The sequence below is a fragment of the Bos taurus genome, chromosome 27, assembly GCF_002263795.3.
Source record: "Bos taurus isolate L1 Dominette 01449 registration number 42190680 breed Hereford chromosome 27, ARS-UCD2.0, whole genome shotgun sequence".
NCBI classification, from domain to species: Eukaryota; Metazoa; Chordata; class Mammalia; order Artiodactyla; family Bovidae; genus Bos; species Bos taurus.
In genome coordinates this window covers 2,343,689-2,361,760 of record NC_037354.1, presented here as the reverse complement: position 1 = coordinate 2,361,760, position 18,072 = coordinate 2,343,689, and the positions used below count along the sequence as shown (strand labels likewise).

The 18,072-nt window shown below is 38.3% G+C and overlaps 1 protein-coding gene across 2 annotated transcripts in view; it reads left to right on the top strand.

The window, feature by feature from the left end:
• CSMD1 (CUB and Sushi multiple domains 1) overlaps positions 1-18,072 on the top strand; it is a 2,064,317-nt gene that overhangs the window by 1,851,692 nt on the left and 194,553 nt on the right. For both annotated transcript variants that reach the window (XM_059882319.1, XM_024986326.2), the window contains exon 38: positions 16,571-16,689. In XM_059882319.1, coding sequence (XP_059738302.1) covers positions 16,571-16,689 — 119 coding nt within the window. The remainder of the gene's footprint in view (positions 1-16,570; positions 16,690-18,072) is intronic.

Sequence of the window (18,072 nt, the reverse complement as noted above, 5' to 3'; positions counted from 1 at the left end):
AGAAGACCGTGGTCTTGGTACTGATAGAGGATCTTAAGCTCACAGTTTCTCCTACTACACCCCAGATGTAGACTTTCTCTATATACCTTTCTCCAAGCTGCAGTGCCTCTCTTCTTGTGCCCTGGAGACAACAGGTTTTTGCTACTGAAAGTGGTTAAACTTTCTTTTCTGAAAGAGGAAAATGTGGGGAAATGCATGGGATTCCATGCCCCTGTCCACAGAAACAATGATATTTGGTGGTGGTGAGGGTTGGTAAGGGAGAGGCTGATTCTAGGCTCTACCAGGCCCCCAGTGTTTCTCTTAATTACTTGGCAGAGATGCAAGGACAGAAGGGCAGAACCTCCCTCTGTCTGGGACCCTGAGCAGCTGGAGACCCATGCTGGGCACTGGCCATTGCTAAGATGATAGCTAATCTATCCTTGCCTCTGGAAGTCGGTCCTTTCTCTCCTGTGATCCATCACAGTGACAGTTCATGTGCCCTGCCTCCCCTTGGAGGCACTAATCCTTGGGAACTGATGTCACCTAGGTACTTGAAACCTCAGCTCCCCGATGAGTTCAACAATGGCTATGATTTTGTAGTTTAAATTTTCTCACTGTTAAAGTGGACTTGAGACTTTATTTTACATATTTCTATATCCAAGGTAGAAATGGAAGTCTTTTGTGGGTGTTAAAATTGCTCTACTTCAAGGATAGATAGATAGTGAAGTCGCTCAGTCGTGTCCAAATCTTGGCGACCCCATGGACAGTAGCCAACCAGGCCTCTCCATCCATGGGATTTTTCCAGACAAGAATACTGGAGTGGGTTGCCATTTCGTTCTCCAGGGATCTTCCCAACCCAAGGATCGAACTCGGGTCTCCCTCATTGTAGGCAGACGCTTTACCGTCTGAGCCACCAGGAAATAGATGAGTACTCAAATTATTTATTTAGATTGACCATGAAGAAGTTTTTCTAGAATGACCAGATTTAAACAAAATCATCTATCTATAAATATAATCTATCTAATGCACATTCTTTATCCTTTCTTGTTTAACAACAAAAACCAAAAAATACCTCCTAATGGCACACAGTTAAGGCTATGGTTTTTCCAGTAGTCACGTATAGATGTGAGAGTTGGACTGTAAAGAAAGCTGAGCACCGAGGAATTGATGCTTTTGAACTGTGGTGTTGGAGAAGACCCTTGAGAGTCTCTTGGACTGCAAGAAGATCTAACCAGTTCATCCTAAAGGAGATCAGTCCTAAATGTTCACTGAGAGGACTGATGTTGAAGCTGAAACTCCAATACTTTGGCTACCTGATGCGAAGAGCTGACTCATTTGCAAAGACCCTGATGCTGGGAAAGATTGAAGGCAGGAGGAGAAGGAGACGACAGAGGATGAGATGGTTGGATGGCATCACCGACTCAGTGGACAAGAGTTTGGGTAAACTCTGGGAGTTGGTGATGGACAGGAGGCCTGGCGTGCTGTGGTCCATGGGGTCGCAAAGAGTCGGACATGACTGGGCAACTGAACTGAACTGAACCGAATGGCACATAAAGACACACACACTGCTACAGTCTCATAAACTAAGCATGTAATACACATAACTTTAAGTTAGTAAGATAGGTTTCTTCATAGCTGTGAAAAAGTACAGAGATATTTACAGATAAATGATATAGAATTAAATTTAATATATATTTACATTATAAATATATTATTAGAATAAATTTATCTAGTTGAGAATTACTTTCCATTGAAAGATTGCTTGAATTAGAAACTGTTTATTCTGATTCGTGCAGATGGCAGTGCTTGTTGAATGATCATACTTCACATTACTAACACCTTGGTTATTAAATTAGACCCACTACTGTGACTGAGCTTACTCACCACTCTATCTTGCTAAGTTGGAAGATAATTTCTGGGTCCACAGGGAACCATATAAGACTTCATCCAGTGGCACCTATGCCAAGTTAATGCCATAAACCCAATGACTGTATTTGACCTCCAGTGAGAGCCACTGCAATTATTCAAGCCTCTTTAGTGCTAATATGTGGCGCTGAGTCTAAACAGCACCAAAATAATTCTATTTATGAAGTATTTTCATAATAATTTCTTTTCTTTATGTACTAGCTTTCTCAAAAGACCTTCTTCCTCTCATGTTCACTATTGGGAAACCCATTGGAGTTAACAAAATATTTTTGGAGTCTATGAGATATGATATTTGACCCCTCGAAGGCAAATGAAATAGAGAAGCTACTGTGAAGTGTGAATTTCAAATGTTCTACAGAGCCGAAAAGTTAGCTATTCTTTAAACAGTAGCCCAACAGAGGACATATTCCGATGTGGAAGCTAATCTCCCATGTCTCAGACTCTGGCCCTTTGATACAGGACAATATACAGATGGGTCAGACTCTGGAACATCTAAGCTGTGGCCATGACAGCCTCATGTGATAGAGAAAAAGAGACAGTAGTATTGTAGTAGCACATTTATTTGGAAAAAAGGAATTAGTGATTTGTTGTTATTATGAAAAAAATAAAAACTCAGGGAAAAGTAAGAATAATGACTCCTTCTTTGTTTGAAATGAATGCTTATCTTTAACAAGGTAGAGTCAAATGGAGATTTTTTTTCACATTAATTAACCTCCAATTAAAATAAATTTATATTTTAAAAAATACATTTTAAAAATTTATTTAAACATGAAAAATTTTGTTTTGGGGTTTAGCCGATTATAATAATACACATATTAACGGCACTTGTACGTACTATGTTAAAAATACTAATAAAGTTTCTCAACTTGAATGGTGAGTGTAAATAAACATCACAGTCCAATGACACATTGCACAGGATGGCACCTCATATGTCCCAGGGTGCATCTATGAGTATTTCATTCTGTGCACCCAGAGATGACAGCTCTGTACCTCCACCAGAGTGGGTGTCCAGTAAGCCATGCTGTTCAGTCATGTAATAAGTTGATCTTCTTAATCATGTCAGTTTAAGCCCATTTTTGTATTTAACTGTATGTTAATCATTTGTTGATCCATATATTCGGAGACCCTCTCAACTCCTGCCTCCTGTTAAAATTTATATCATTAGCACCAATTGACAATTCATGTCTTCTTTATCTCCTGCCATGGTCCTTGCACCAGGAACCATGGGCGAGTTTAAAGTCTTGCATATCCTGACTTCTATCTAACACTCCAGACAGCTCCAGAGCCCCTTCTGGTAACATGAGGTCTCTCTTACAGGACTATTTTAGGCATTCAATAGTAACAGATCTTTGTTGGGTGACAGGAGAATCCTAACTTTATTTGAGGTTGAAAATAATACACACAAAAATCTGGTAACTGATTAAAACTTTCCTACTAACAGTGATATTTTGGCATTTTACCAAGGATCACATTTAAGTGAAAGATGTGATTTAATTACTTAATCCCTGGGGTGTTTAGTTGGATGTCTTCTAAAATAAAGGGATTGAAATTCAGTTTTCCAGTTGTCCCTGGATATGTCTTTGGAATTTCAGGCATTAACAGATTTGGGAAGGAAAGGGTAGAGTGTACAGAACTGAAGCTTAATCTTAAGCTCTGCTGACCACCACCTACTGTCCCCACACTGATTTCAGAGGTGGGTCTCATCATTAACTCTATTTATCAGCTAGTCTCTGGTTGCTGTTGAGAGAATCATCAATCATTGGACAAATTCTGCTGCTACTTGTTCAGACCGTGACTCGGAGAGTTGCCTACACAAAAAGGAGTTTGCTTTCAAATTGTTATTGTTGTTCAGTCTCTAAGCCATGTCTGACTCTTCACAACCCCATAGACTGCAGAATGCCAGGCTTCCTTGTCCTTGACTATTTCCTAGAGTTTGCTCAAACTCAGGTCCACTGAACAGCAAGGCTATATAACTATCTTATCCTCTGTCATGCCCTTCTCCTCCTGCCCTCAATCTTTCCCAACATCAGGATCTTTTCCAATGAGTCAGCTCTTTGCATAAGGTGGCTGAACTGTTGGAGCTTCGGCTTCAGCATCACTCCTTCCAATGACTATTCAGGATTGATTTCCTTTAAGATTGACTGGTTTGATCCCCTTGCAGTCCAAGGATCTCTCAAGAGTCTTCTGCTCAGAACCACAATTCTAAAGCATCAATTCTTCAGCACTCAGCCTTCTATAAAGAAGGTCCAACTTTCAGATCTATACACGATTACTGGAAAAACTACAGCTTTGACTACATGGACTGTTATCAGCAAAGTGATGCCTCTGCTTTTTAATGTGCTGTGTAGGTTTCTCATAACTTTCCTTCCAAGGAACAAGCATCTCTTAATTTCATGGCTCCTGTCCGAGTCCACAGTAATTTTGGAACTCAAGTTGTCAGTAGGTGCATACCCCTACTTGTGTCTCATTTGAGACTATTTTTGTGTTTGATTATTTTCCATTTTGAATGGTTTTCATAGAGTGTCCACATTTGCTGTGATTACATCTCCTTTTGGTGATAATTTTCCCCCTTCCCTATTCTTGTCCCCCTAAAATAAATGGTAGGTGTCACTGTATCCATCCCCAGTTGTTGGAGCATTTCATGTATGCCTGCTCTGTCCTCCAACCTCTGTAGATGGTGTCATGGGGCAACCAGGTATGGTCTCACTTATGCAGAACTTACATTTTAGTTGTGGGAGCATAATATACAAGAAAGCACTGTGATGGTTGTAGATTGTGTTCAGAACCTTGACGCAAATGAACAGAGTTCTTAGGTACAAATAACTGCAATGCTCTTAGACTGAAAATATTTATTGAAGGAAGAATGAGACAATACCCAACATTCAGTCACAAAGAAACTTACAGAAACATATTGCAGCCAAAGGAAACAATCAGTGGGCACCCCAGGTGGAAAGCACTTGTTATACTCCTGAAGAAATGTCAACCTCAGAGGGAGCCTTTAGAACACTTGAAGGAGAGGCAGGTAACAAGAGCAAAAGAAGGAGCTGGTTGAAGAGTGTTCCCCACCTCACAGCCCAGGGTTTTGTTGTGAAAACAATTGGAAGACACTGAATGGTTTCTGTCAGGGAAGTGACATCACCTGACTTATTTTTCAAACAGATCAACTAGGTTGTTGAGTAGAGACCTACCTGGACAGCAACAGGAGAGCGGGCATCCTCACAGGAGAAGTGATTGGCACAGGAGTCATCAGTTTAGTACTCTGGCTCAGAGGAGTCAGCAGTGCTGATGGATGCAGAGTTGGGTCAAACTCAAAATAAGGCCCTCGGGCCTGGCCTTGAAAGTGTATTTGATCTGAGTACTTTTTGCGAAGATATGGTGACTTAAAATACTGACTTCTCCATGGGGTCCATCCATCCACTCATAGTCAGATTTCTGAAATTACATCCAGTTATTTTCAAATGAGGAGTAATAGAGAAAGCAGGAGAAGGCAATGGCACCCCACTCCAGTACTCTTGCCTGGAAAATCCCATGGATGGAGGAGCCTGGTAGGCTGCAGTCCGTGGGGTCATGAAGAGTTGGACACGACTGAGCGACTTCACTTTCACTTTTTATTTTCATGCATTGGAGAAGGAAATGGCAACCCACTCCAGTGTTCTTGCCTGGAGAATCCCAGGGACGGCGGAGCCTGGTGGGCTGCTGTCTATGGGGTTGCACAGATTCGGACATGACTGAAGCGACTTAGCAGCTGCAATAAAGAAAGCAAATACATTTTTTATGGTTATTTTTTATCAATACTCAAAACATTAGATTTTTATTGAATCTTATGATTTTATGAGTAAAAACTATTTAAAAGTGTGGCGCTAAAAAACTTTGCAAATGAAAGTCATGTAGACCTTTTTAATTACTTTATGCTCAATTATGGATTACTTGCTGTTGGCATTGCTGATTTTCTTATCTGAGTCTGTTGCAAATGTACCTCTCATTTATAGCAGTATTTTTCCTCTCAATTTGGTGGTTTAGTTGCTTCAGTTGTGTCTGACCCTTGTGACCCCATGGACTGTAGCTCCCCAAGCTCTTCTGTCCATTGGATTTCCCAGGCAAGAATACTGGAGTGGGTTGCCATTTCCATCTCCATTTTTCCTCATAATCCTTGATAATTGCAGTACAGGTTTGCACACAAATGTATGAAAAAAACTGATTGAGATATTTGCAGTTGAAGACTACCGTGTGACTACATTTTTATGAGAATGGCAAAGAGCTTGATTTACAATAGCAAGCAACCCTCTAAAATTCTCCAAGCCAGGCTTCAATAGTATGTGAACCATGAGCTTCCAGATATTCAGGCTGGATTTAGAAAAGGCAGAGGAACCAGAGATCAAATTGCCAACATCTGTTGGATCATAGAAGAAGTTCCAGAAAAACATCAACTTCTGCTTTATTGATTATGCCAAAGCCTTTGACTGTGTAGATCACAACAAACTGTGGAAAGTTCTTCAAGAGATGGGAATACCAGACTACCTTACCTGCCTCCTGAGAAATCTGTATGCAGGTCAAGAAGAAAGAGTTAGAAATGGATATGAAACAACAAACTAGTTCAATATCAGGAAAGGAGTACGTAAAGGCTGCATATTGTTACCCTGCTTATTTAACTTATATGCAGAGTACATCATGTGAAATGCTGGGCTGGATGAATGAAGCACAAGCTGGAATCAAGATTGCCAGGAGAAATATCAATAACCTAAGATATGCAGATGACACCACCCTTAGGGTAGAAAGTGAAGAAGGACTGAAGAGCCTCTTGATGAAAGTGAAAGAGGAGAGTGAAAAAGCTGGCTTAAAACTCAACATTCAAAAAACGAAGATCATGGCATCCGCTACCATAACTCCATGCCAAATAGATGGAGAAACAATGTAAACAGTGACAGACTTTACTTTCTTAGGCTCCAAAGTCACTGCAGATGGTTACTGAAGGCATGAAATGAAAAAAACACTTGTTCCTTGGAAGAAAAGCTATGACCAACCTAGAGAGCATATTAAAAAGCAGAGACATTACTTTGCCAACAAAGGTCCATCCAGTCAAAGCTATGGTTTTTCCAGTAGTTATGTATGCATGTGAGAGTTACACCATAAAGATAACTGAGTCCAAAGAATTGATGCTTTTGAACTGTGGTGTTGGAGAAGACTCTAGAGAGTCCCTTGGACTGCAAGGAGATCAAGCCAGTCAGTCCTAAAGGAAATCAGTCCTGACTATTTATTGGAAGAACTGATGCTGAAGCTGAGACTCCAATAATTTGGCCACCTGATGCAAAGAACTGACTCTGATGCTGGGAAATATTGAAGGCAGGAGGAAAAGGGGACGACAGAGGATGAGATGGTTGGAAGGCATCACTGACTTGTTGGACATGAGTTTGAGAATCTCCAGGCATGCTGTAGTCCATGAAGTCACAAAGAGTCAGACATGACTGAGTGACTGAACTTAAACTCACAACCCTCATTATGATTTTATAGATCATTTAGTGTCTGAGTGTGTTCACTTTCGTTAAATACTATATCATTTAGGTGAACTGAGTTTATGAATATTATGGACAAGCAAAATTGTTGAGTCCTAGTGGGTTTCTGAGTCCAAATGTAGAAAAATGACATGAAAGTATTAATCAGTTTTTGAAGTGGTTTTATCTATACACGTTTAAATTCTCTATGCCTTAATAATGGGTGAGTGTGGAGAGTATTTGTTCTTTCAGAGAACATACTGCAGATGAGTCACACATGCAAAAAAAATATGATTTTATTGATAAATTGTGGTCACTTGAAAATTATGAGTATTCCATTTTTCTAACCATTACTTTGGTTTCAGAGTCTTCTCACTTGCTTAAAGTTCATGACTATTCTATCAAATTCATCCTTTGGATGTTAAACTTGAAAGAATTCTCTACTCTACAGCCAGTCTCACAAATTTTTCTTGGTAACTAAGGAAGAAATGGAATAAGTAGTGACTAGGGGCTCTGTGACTTAGCCAGCCAGCAGCTAATCACTTATGAGAGCCTTAGTCCTATCAGACTTTTGATCAAGGCAGTAGATTCAAGGGAGTGGATGCCAGTCACATCAGTGGATGAAGTGGGTGATGAGAAAAGTTTCAAGTGTCAAGAAGCAAAGCAGTTTTGGAAGGCAAAATGAGACAGGGCTACTTCCCACTGTCTAAACTATTGAATTTCCTATATCAGTGTTGTCTTTATGTGCCATGTAATAAATGCAAATGAAGCAAAATTTCCTTTCCTGGAGGGTTTTTACCAGAGTTCACCATGCGATTTTGCAATACTTCATAACAGCTGTGGAATCAGCAAGAACACATTTTTTTTTAATCCTAATTTGAGCATCTATTTATCTTTTCATTTTTAAATGTCAGTTCCTCTAAACCTTGACATTCTCATGAACTTTAGCCATGATTTCCTTCAGGTTTTACTATCTCTGCCTTTTTCAACACAATACCTCACTGTAGTCTTGACTTCACCTCTTTTGGATATACACCCAGAAATAGAGTTGCTGGACCATGCATTAATTATATTTCAGTTTTCTGAGAAAGCTCCATACTGTTTTTAATAACTGCTACAACATTTCCTGTTGTCAGTGACAGTACACAAGGGGTCTAGTTTCTGTACAACTTGCCAGCACTTGTTTTTTCCTTTTATTAATGGTCATCCTAATGAGTGTGAGGTGGTATCTCATTGTGGTTTAAGTTTGCATTATTCCAATAATTAGTGATGTTGAGCATCTTTTCATATGCTTGTTACACACACTTGTATTTTTGGATAATTGTTCAAGTCTTTTGTTCATTTTTTAAAATGAGGATTTTTTGTTGTTTAGTTGTAGGAAGTTCCTTGCATGCTCTAGATATCAACCATTATTAGATATATGGTTTGCAAACATTTTCTCTCAATGCATAGGTTGACTCTTGCTCTATTGATTGTTTTTTTGATACACAGAAGTTTTTCAGTTTGATGTAATCCCATTTGTCTCTTTATGCTTCTGTTGCCTGTGCTTTTGTGTTGTATTCAAGAAATCATTGCCAAATCTAATGTCCAGAAGCTTTTCCCCTGTTTTATTTTAGTTTTAGAGTTTCAAGTCTTTGTCTGGATCTTTCATTCATTTTGAGTTAATTTTGGTACATGGTGTAATGTAAGATCCCAGCTCTATTCTTTTGCACCTTCCTATCCAGTTTTTCCAACACTATCTGTTGGAGAGACTCTCATTTCTCCAGGGTGTAATCTTAGCATCTAGGAGAAGATCATTACATATGTCATATATGTAAGAATTTATTTTTAGCACTCTCTTCTGTTCATCAGTCTATGTATCTATCTTAATGCCAGTATCACACTTGTTTGATTGCTGCTTCATAAGTATTTTCTGAAATTGGGAAGCACAAGGCCCCCAAGTTTGTTTTCTCTCAAGATTGTTTTGGCTGTCTGGTGTCCCTTGAGATTCCATGTGAAATTTAGGATTTTTTTTTTTCCTATTTAAGCCCCAAATGCCATTTGTAATTTTGATAAGGATATCTACAAAGGATACCTACCTTTGACTCTACAGATAAAGTGAGTCAGCTGTTAGCATCAGGTGGCCAAAGTTTTGGAGTTTCAGCTTGAGCATCAGTCCTTTCAATGAATATTTAGGGTTGATTTCCATTAAGATTGACCGGTTTGATATCCCTGGTGTCCAAGGGACTCTCTACAGTATTCTCCAGCACCACAATTCAAAAGCATCAGTTATTCAGCACTCAGCCTTCTGATGGTCCAACTCCCACAACCATACATAACTACTGGGAAAAAAATAGTTTTCTGTATATCATAGCATTTTTGTCTCTATTTTCCTCTTATACTCCATTTATTGGTCTCATAGGTGTTTTTGTAGTGACATTTTATTTTCTTTCTCATTTCTCTTTATGTGTATTAGAGAAATGTTTTCTTTGTTATTATCATTGCAATTACATAAAACATTTAAAGTTATAATAATGTTTTAAACTAATAATTACTTCAGTTCAGTTCAGTTCAGTCACTCAGTCATGTACAACTCTTTGCGACCCCATGAATCGCAGCACTCCAGGCCTCCCTGTCCATCACCAACTCCCAGAGTTCACTCAGACTCACATCCATCGAGTCAGTGATGCATCCAGCCATCTCATCCTTTGTCATCCCCTTCTCCTCCTGCCCTCAATCCCTCCCAGCATCAGAGTCTTTTCCAATGAGTCAACTCTTCGCATGAGGTGGCCAAAGTACTGGAGTTTCAGCTTCAGCATCATTCTTTCCAAAGAAATCCCAGGTCTGATCTCCTTCAGAATGGACTGGTTGGATCTCCTTGCAGTCCAAGGGACTCTCAAGAGTCTTCTCCAGCACCACAGTTCAAAAGCATCAATTCTTCGGTGCTCAGCCTTCTTCACAGTCCAACTCTCACATCCATACATGACCACTGGAAAAATCATAGCCTTGACTAGAAGGACCTTTGTTGGCAAAGTAATGTCTCTGCTTTTGAATATGCTATCTAGGTTGGTCATAACTTTCCTTCCAAGGAGTAAGTGTCTTTTAATTTCATGGCTGCAGTCACCATCTGCAGTGATTTTGGAGCCCCCAAAAATAAAGTCTGACACTGTTTCCACTGTTTCCCCATCTATTTCCCATGAAGTGATGGGACCAGATGGCATGATCTTCGTTTTCTGAATGTTGAGCTTTAAGAATAATTACTTCAGTCACATTTAAAAATTCTACTCCCCCCAGTTTCATGGGATCTCTTTTCTTGACATTAGACATACAGTCCCTATGCTTTGAAAAGATCTGTTTTTCAGACAGATCTTATAATCTGTTAAATAGAAGGAATAGAATAGCATTTATTCTGTGGACTAAACCTGCCCACAATTTACAGATAAAATAATTTTTAGCTCTACACATATGCTAAACTTCTTAGAAAATGACTTAAACAAGTAGTTTCTTTTCTTTGCATACTGTTTACTTATTAAGGCCCTTTCTTTATAGATACTCTTTGCTGTCAGGAACAGTGTGGACATTAAGCAGTGTTGTATAGAAGCCTTAGTGTGTCCGGGTGACACATGAAGGTTTAGGTCTATGTGATCATGACATTTAACAGTTATTTCACTTTCTGTCAACCTCTCAAGAGATCTCCTCAAGTGAAGTTGTGAGTTCTTTCTTCACCTGTTTTACAGCATGTTGTCTGACGTTTAATACCATTTTTGGATTATGGGTTTACAGGGATTGTGAACAACACTTCTGTATTATCCAAAAGAATGATTGTTGCTTAATTGGTTACAGTGAACAATATGCTTGGAAATTTTCTTTTGCTTTCCAGAATTAAGGCATAACCTATGTATTCCATAGGTTGTTTATGAGGACCTGCTGTATACCAAAGGCTCATACATCAGCATTATCTGTCCTTCAACCTCTTTGCTGTGCCAGATAATGCAACTGTACCGAGCTGTCTATTGGATCTGCTTTCCTCTCTCTTTGATTATTATCTTCATTATTATTTTAATCTGTCTCGTTAGAATACCATATTATTTTTGAAGTTTGGAAACCATACACAATGCAAGGTGAAATGACAAGTATGATAAGTTGAGAAAAAAATATGCTCATTTTAACTATATCTACAAAGATCCTCTGTATCTTGCTCTAAATGCTCAGTTCAATTCAGTTGCTCAGTCATACCTGACTCTTTGTGACCACAAGGACTGCAGCACACCAGGCTTCCCTGTCCATCACCAACTCCCAGAACTTGCTCAAACTCATGTCCATTGAGTCGGTGATGCTATCTAACCATCTAATCCTCTGCCGTCCCCTTCTACTCCCGCCTTCAATCTTTCCCATCATCAGGGTCTTTTCAAATGAGTCAGTTCTTTGCATAAGGTGGCCAATATATTGGAGTCTCACCTTCAGCATCAGTCCTTCCAATGAATATTCAGGACTGATTTCCTTTAGGATAGACTGGTTGTATTTCCATGTAGTTCAAGGGACTTTCAAGAGTCTTCTCCAACACCACAGTTCAAAAACATCAATTCTTTGGTGCTCAGTTTTCTTTATAGTCCAACTCTCACATCCATACATGACTCCTGGAGAAACCATAGCTTTGACTAGATGGACCTTTGTTGGCAAAGTAATGTCTCTGTTTTTTAATATGCTGTCTAGGTTGGTCATAGCTTTTCTTCCAAGAAGCAAGAGTCTTTTCATTTCATGGCTGCAGTCACCATCTGCAGTGATAATGGAGCCCCCTAAAATAAAGTCTCTCACTGTTTCCATTGTTTCCCCATCTATTTGCCATGAAGTGATGGGACTGGATGCCATGATCTCAGATGTCTGAATATAGAGTTGTTGTTTTTTTTTAAATTAATTCATTTATTTTAATTGGAGGCTAGTTACTTTACAATATTGTGGCGGTTTTTGCCATACATTGACATGAATCAGCCACAGGTGTACATGTGTCCCCCATCCTAAACCCCCCCCCCACCTCCCTCCCCATCCCATCCCTCAGGGTCATCCCAGTGCACCGGCCCTGAGTGCCCTGTCTCATGCATCAATCCTGAACTGGCGATCTGTTTCACATATGGTAATACACACGTTTCAATGCTATTCTCTCAAATCTTCCCACCTTCACCTTCTCCCACAGAGTACAAAATCTGTTCTTTACATCTGTGTCTTTTTTGCTATCTCTCATATAGGGTCGTTGTTAACATCTTTCTAAATTCCATATATATGCATTACTATACTGTACTTGTGTTTTTCTTTCTGATTTATTTCACTCTTGTTTAATAGGCTCCAGTTTCATCCACCTCATTAGAACTGATTCAAACGCATTGTTTTTAATAGTGGAGTAATATTCCATTGTGTATATGTACCACAGCTTTCTTATCCATTCATCTACCAATGGACATCTAGGTTGCTTCCATGTCCTAGCTATTGTAAACAGTGCTGCGATGAACATTGGGGTACACGTGTCTCTTTCAATTCTGGTTTCCTAAGTATGTATGCCCAGCAGTGGGATTGCTGGGTCATAAGGCAGTTCTATTTCCAGTTTTTTAAGGAATCTCCACACTGTTCTCCATAGTGGCTGCACTAGTTTGCATTCCTCCCAACAGTGTAAGAGGGTTCCCTTTTCTCCACATCCTCTCCAGCATTTATTTTTTGTAGACTTTTGTATAGCAGCCATTCTGACTGGCATGAGATGGTACCTCATTGTGGGTTTGATTTGCATTTCTCTGATAATAAGTGATGTTGAGCATCTTTTCATGTGTTTGTTAGCCATCTATATGTCTTCTTTGGAGAAATGTCTGTTTAGTTCTTTGGCCCATCTTTCGATTGGATCGTTTATTTTTCTGGAATTAAGCTGCAGGAGCTGCTTATATATTTTTGAGATCTATTCTTTGTCAGTTGCTTCGTTTGCTATTATTTTCTCCCATTCTGAAGGCTGTCTTTTCACCTTGCTTATAGTTCCCTTGGTTGTGCAAAAGCTTTTAAGTTTAATTAGGTCCCATTTGTTTATTTTTGCTTTTATTTCCATTACTCTTGGAGGTGGGTCATAGAGGATCCTGATGTGATTTATGTCAGTGTTTTCCCTATGTTTTCCTCTAGGAGTTTAGTTTCTGGTCTTACATTTAGATCTTTAATCCATTTTGAGTTTATTTTTGTGTATGGTGTTAGAAAGTGTTCTAGTTTCATTCTTTTACAGGAAGTTGACCAGTTTTCCCAGCACCACTTGGTAAAGAGATTGTCTTTTTTTCCATTGTATATTCTTGCCTCTTTTGTCAAAGATAAGGTGTCCATAGGTGCATGGATTTATCTCTGGGCTTTCTATTTTGTTCCATTGATCTATGTTTCTGTCTTTGTGCCAGTACCATACTGTCTTGATGACTGTTGCTTTGTAGTGTAGACTGAAATCAGGCAGGTTGATTCCTCCAGTTCCATTCTTCTTTCTCAAGATTGCTTTGGCTATTCAAGGCTTTTTGTAATTCCATACAAATTGTGAAATTATTTGTTCTAGTTCTGTGAAAAATACCTTTGGTATCTTGATAGGGATTGCATTGAATCTAAAGATTGCTTTGGGTAGTATACTCATTTTTACTATATTGATTCTTCCAATCCATGAAAATGGTATATTTCTCTATCTATTTGTGTCCTCTTTGATTTCTTTCACCAGTGTTTTATAGTTTTCTATATATATGTCTTTTGTTTCTTTAGGTAGATTTATTCCTAAGTGATTTATTCTTTTCATCACAATGGTGAATGGGATTGTTTCCTTAATTTCTCTTTCTGTTTTCTCATTGTTAGTATATAGGAATGCAAGGGATTCTGTGTGCTAATTTTGAATCCTGAAACTTTGCTATATTCATTGATGAGTGCTAATAATTTTCTTGTGATGTCTTTAGGGTTTTCTATGTAGAGGATCATGTCATCTGAAAACAGTGAGAGTTTTACTTCTTTTCCAATCTGGATTCCTTTTATGTTGAATGTTTAGTTTTTAAACACCTCTTTCACTTTCATCAAGAGGCTCTTTAGTTCTTCCTCACTTTCTGCCATAAGGGTTGTGTCCTCTGCATATCTGAGGTTATTGATATTTCTCCCAGCAGCCTTGATTCCAGCTTGTGCTTCATCCATCCAGACCAGCATTTCACGTGATGTACTCTGCGTATACGTTAAATATGCAGGGTGACTATACATAGCCTTGACATGATCCTTTCCCAATTTGGAACCAGTCTATTGTTCCATGTCCCATTCTAACTGTTGCCTCTTGACCTGCATACAGATTTTTCAGGAGGCAGGTGAGGTGGTCTGGTATTCCCATCTCTTTAAGAATTTTCTTCAGTTTGTTGTGATCCACACAGTCAAGGCTTTGGCATAGTCAATAAAGCAGAAGTCAATGTTTTTCTGAAACTCTCTTGCTTTTTCACTAATACATTGGATGTTGGCAATTTAATATCTGGTGTCTGTGCCTTCTAAATCCCCCTTGAACATCTGGAAGTTCATGGTTCACATACTGTTGAAGCCTAGCTTGGAGGGTTTTGAACATTACTTTGCTAGTGTTTGATATGAGTGCAAGTGTGCAGTAGAATGCAAAAAATGCATTCTTTGGCATTTCCTTTCTTTGGGATTGGAATGAAAACAGCTTTTCCAGTCCTGTGGCTGTTGAGTTTTCCAAATTTGCTGGCATATTGAGTGGCAGCACTTTTGCAGTGTCATCTTTTAGGATTTGAAATAGCTCAACTGGAATTCCATCACCTCCACTAGCTTTGTTCATAGTGATACTTCTAAAGCCCACTTGACTTCGCATTGTGGTTGTCTGTGTCATGACAATCTTTTTTGTATAGTTCTTCTGTGCTTTAAATATTAGACAAAAATAAATGCATATTTATCAAGTGTTTTCAAAATCATAATGTATCATTTTGGTATTTCAAATTATAGTTAGAAATTTTGTACCAAAGTTAATTTAAATATCTATTAAGGGTCAAATAAAAAATCAATGGTATACAATAGGAGTTCATGCCAATCTGTGATTGGAAGAAAAAAAGGTGAAATTTAAATATACTGAATAGTTGCATTTTATGTTCTAAAGTTACAAAAAAGAGGGAGATAAATTAGACTTATACAAATAAAAAAACATTAAGAGTATAAGTGATGATATTTTTCATATTTAGCAATTTTATCATATATGAAAATCCCAAATGGCTTAAAATATTATGCTAGGAATAAAAAATATTGCCACTTAATGCCTGTGGTGTTTTATAGTTTTTGATATACAACCATTTAAGGAAAAATCAATTTCAACTTAGGAAAATATTATAATACACTTCACACCCACTTATCACAGACAAAATTTGTGTGTCTCGTGGCTTGAAATTGTTCTCAAACTTTAATACATAAGAATCACCAGGGATGATGTTACCAAGCAGATTCTGAGCCAGGAGTTCTGGGGTATGGCGCAGAGTGTGTATCTTTTACAGGATCCCATGCTCATCACACTTCAAAATGTAGGACAGTTTATACAAATAACTGTCAATGTTAAATGTTCCTTAGAGTTCATTTGTCTGATATTCTAAGCTTAATTCCAATACTATATGATGCAATTAAAACATGTTTGTTAGCGCCTTAACTACAGGCAACTCCATTTAGGAAAGTTCCCACTTAGTTGTTGTTATTGTCTTTAAATAAGAAAGATATAGACTGAATATAAAATATTTGTTCTCATATTTTTCCAGAAAGATAGAATTCCCAGATTCACAGTTAAACTTTTTCAAAAAGACTGCTAAATATGCTTGAAAAACAAAAAACAAAGGAGCCGTATCATAGGTGTTTGCATCTAGGAAGCAGTTTCTTTAAAGATCTTTTAAAATGTGTATGCATTAGAATTGGTATGTTTTATGCTAAATGTGGAAAGAAAGAATTTTATTCTTTCAAGAAATGCTAGATTCAATACATGATGAAAATGAAACAAACCAATATTTATGATTTAGCTCATAGCTGATTGGAAGTTAAAATGTTCTTGGTAAACAAGAGAGAGTTAACATTTTTGTTCATTTCTACAGGAGAAAAGCAACAGAGAAACACTGTTTTGCTATTTGAATAATAAGATCACTGTTTATTCTACGTGGCTTGTAAGTCTGTGTCTTGCATTTTCATAGCCGTGGGCCTCGCGGCTTGCCAAGAGCCAGCCCTTCCCAGTAACGGCATCAAAACTGGAGACCGATACATGGTGAATGATGTGCTGTCCTTCCAGTGCGAGCCTGGGTACACGCTGCAGGTATTTCCTTCTGTTGTTGAAGTTCTTGATAATGGACTCAGCATGGTGATCCTCAGCCAGCTCACCTAAGACAAAGTCCACGATGTGCACACAGAGACCTAACTTAGTTTCTCACTCAGTTTGTGAATCAGAGCTCTTGAATTAACCATGCATACAGGTAAATTCAATGATGATGCAGAAATAGCTTCTAAATGATAAAAGATCCTTTCAAGGTTGAGTATATTCTAGTCATAATAATTTTATTTCAAAATGAAATGTGTAGTCTCCCAGTAACTATACAGATAAAATTCTAAGGGACAAAGCAGTGACACAGTCTAGTTAATAGTATAATCCCAGCAACCCGATTATTGGACTGGCTCTGAGTCTCGTGCTGGTCCTGCATTTCAAGCTGCTCTTATGATTTAGTTCAACAAATCATCAAGGGTCCATTTGTGTGTCAGGTAAATATGGGGCTCAAATGATAGACTTAAACAATTTTTGAGAAACATTAAGCAGATTTCTAATAATATTTTATTGGGTTTTTTATTAAAAGTTTTTTTATATTAAAGTTGTAATAAACATTTTATAAATCAGTGTATAGTAACATTACTTATTTTCCAGTTATTTATTTTTATGAGTTAACCACAAATAAGTATATTCCCAAAATAGTTTATCTCTGTCCTTTAGCATAATTCATGTATAATTCTTACCAACAGTGGACACTGCAATCGAAACAAGTATATTTTTTCCAAAGTCCAATAGAAATATTTAAGCCTACTTATGTTTCTACGTTTCAGTTAATTCAAGTAAAAGAGTACTTTTTGCTGTTTGCTTATTATAACACTGAAGCTGATAGTATTTCAAGAGCATTATTTTTAGTCATATTCTGTAACCGACTTAAATAAAGCTTGAGAAATCATCAGAAAGAAGTCTTAATGACACAGCAGTGAAATGACAGTGTAGTATGTGATTGCATTTCTGCGTGTGTGCTGGAGTAAATCTTTTGCAGAACTGAGACAAATCGCAGGAAGTTGATGGCCTGCCTGTCAAGTGCTTTGTGTACAAACCCACATTAGTCTCACACAGCTTCATGGTGTGGACACTGGGGGCTCATCTTTGATGGGGAGGGGGAAGTGAGCCAGGACCTGGAAGGAATCAGGGGCAGAGTAGCCGGCAGATCCACAGGGGCCGTGTGCAGAAGTCAGCCTGGGTTCTCAGTCTGAGAAAACCTTGGCAAAATGCCTGATACTTCAGTAAATGAAAGCCAGCATTGCTACTATTGGAAGTAAACATCAAGATACATAGACACCTTCACCAAAACAGCCTACCACCTGCCTGTATAGATCTTTGTGGGTATTATAGTAATGCTTGGCTCTGGAGAAAGGTGAGCAGACACTTGGAAAG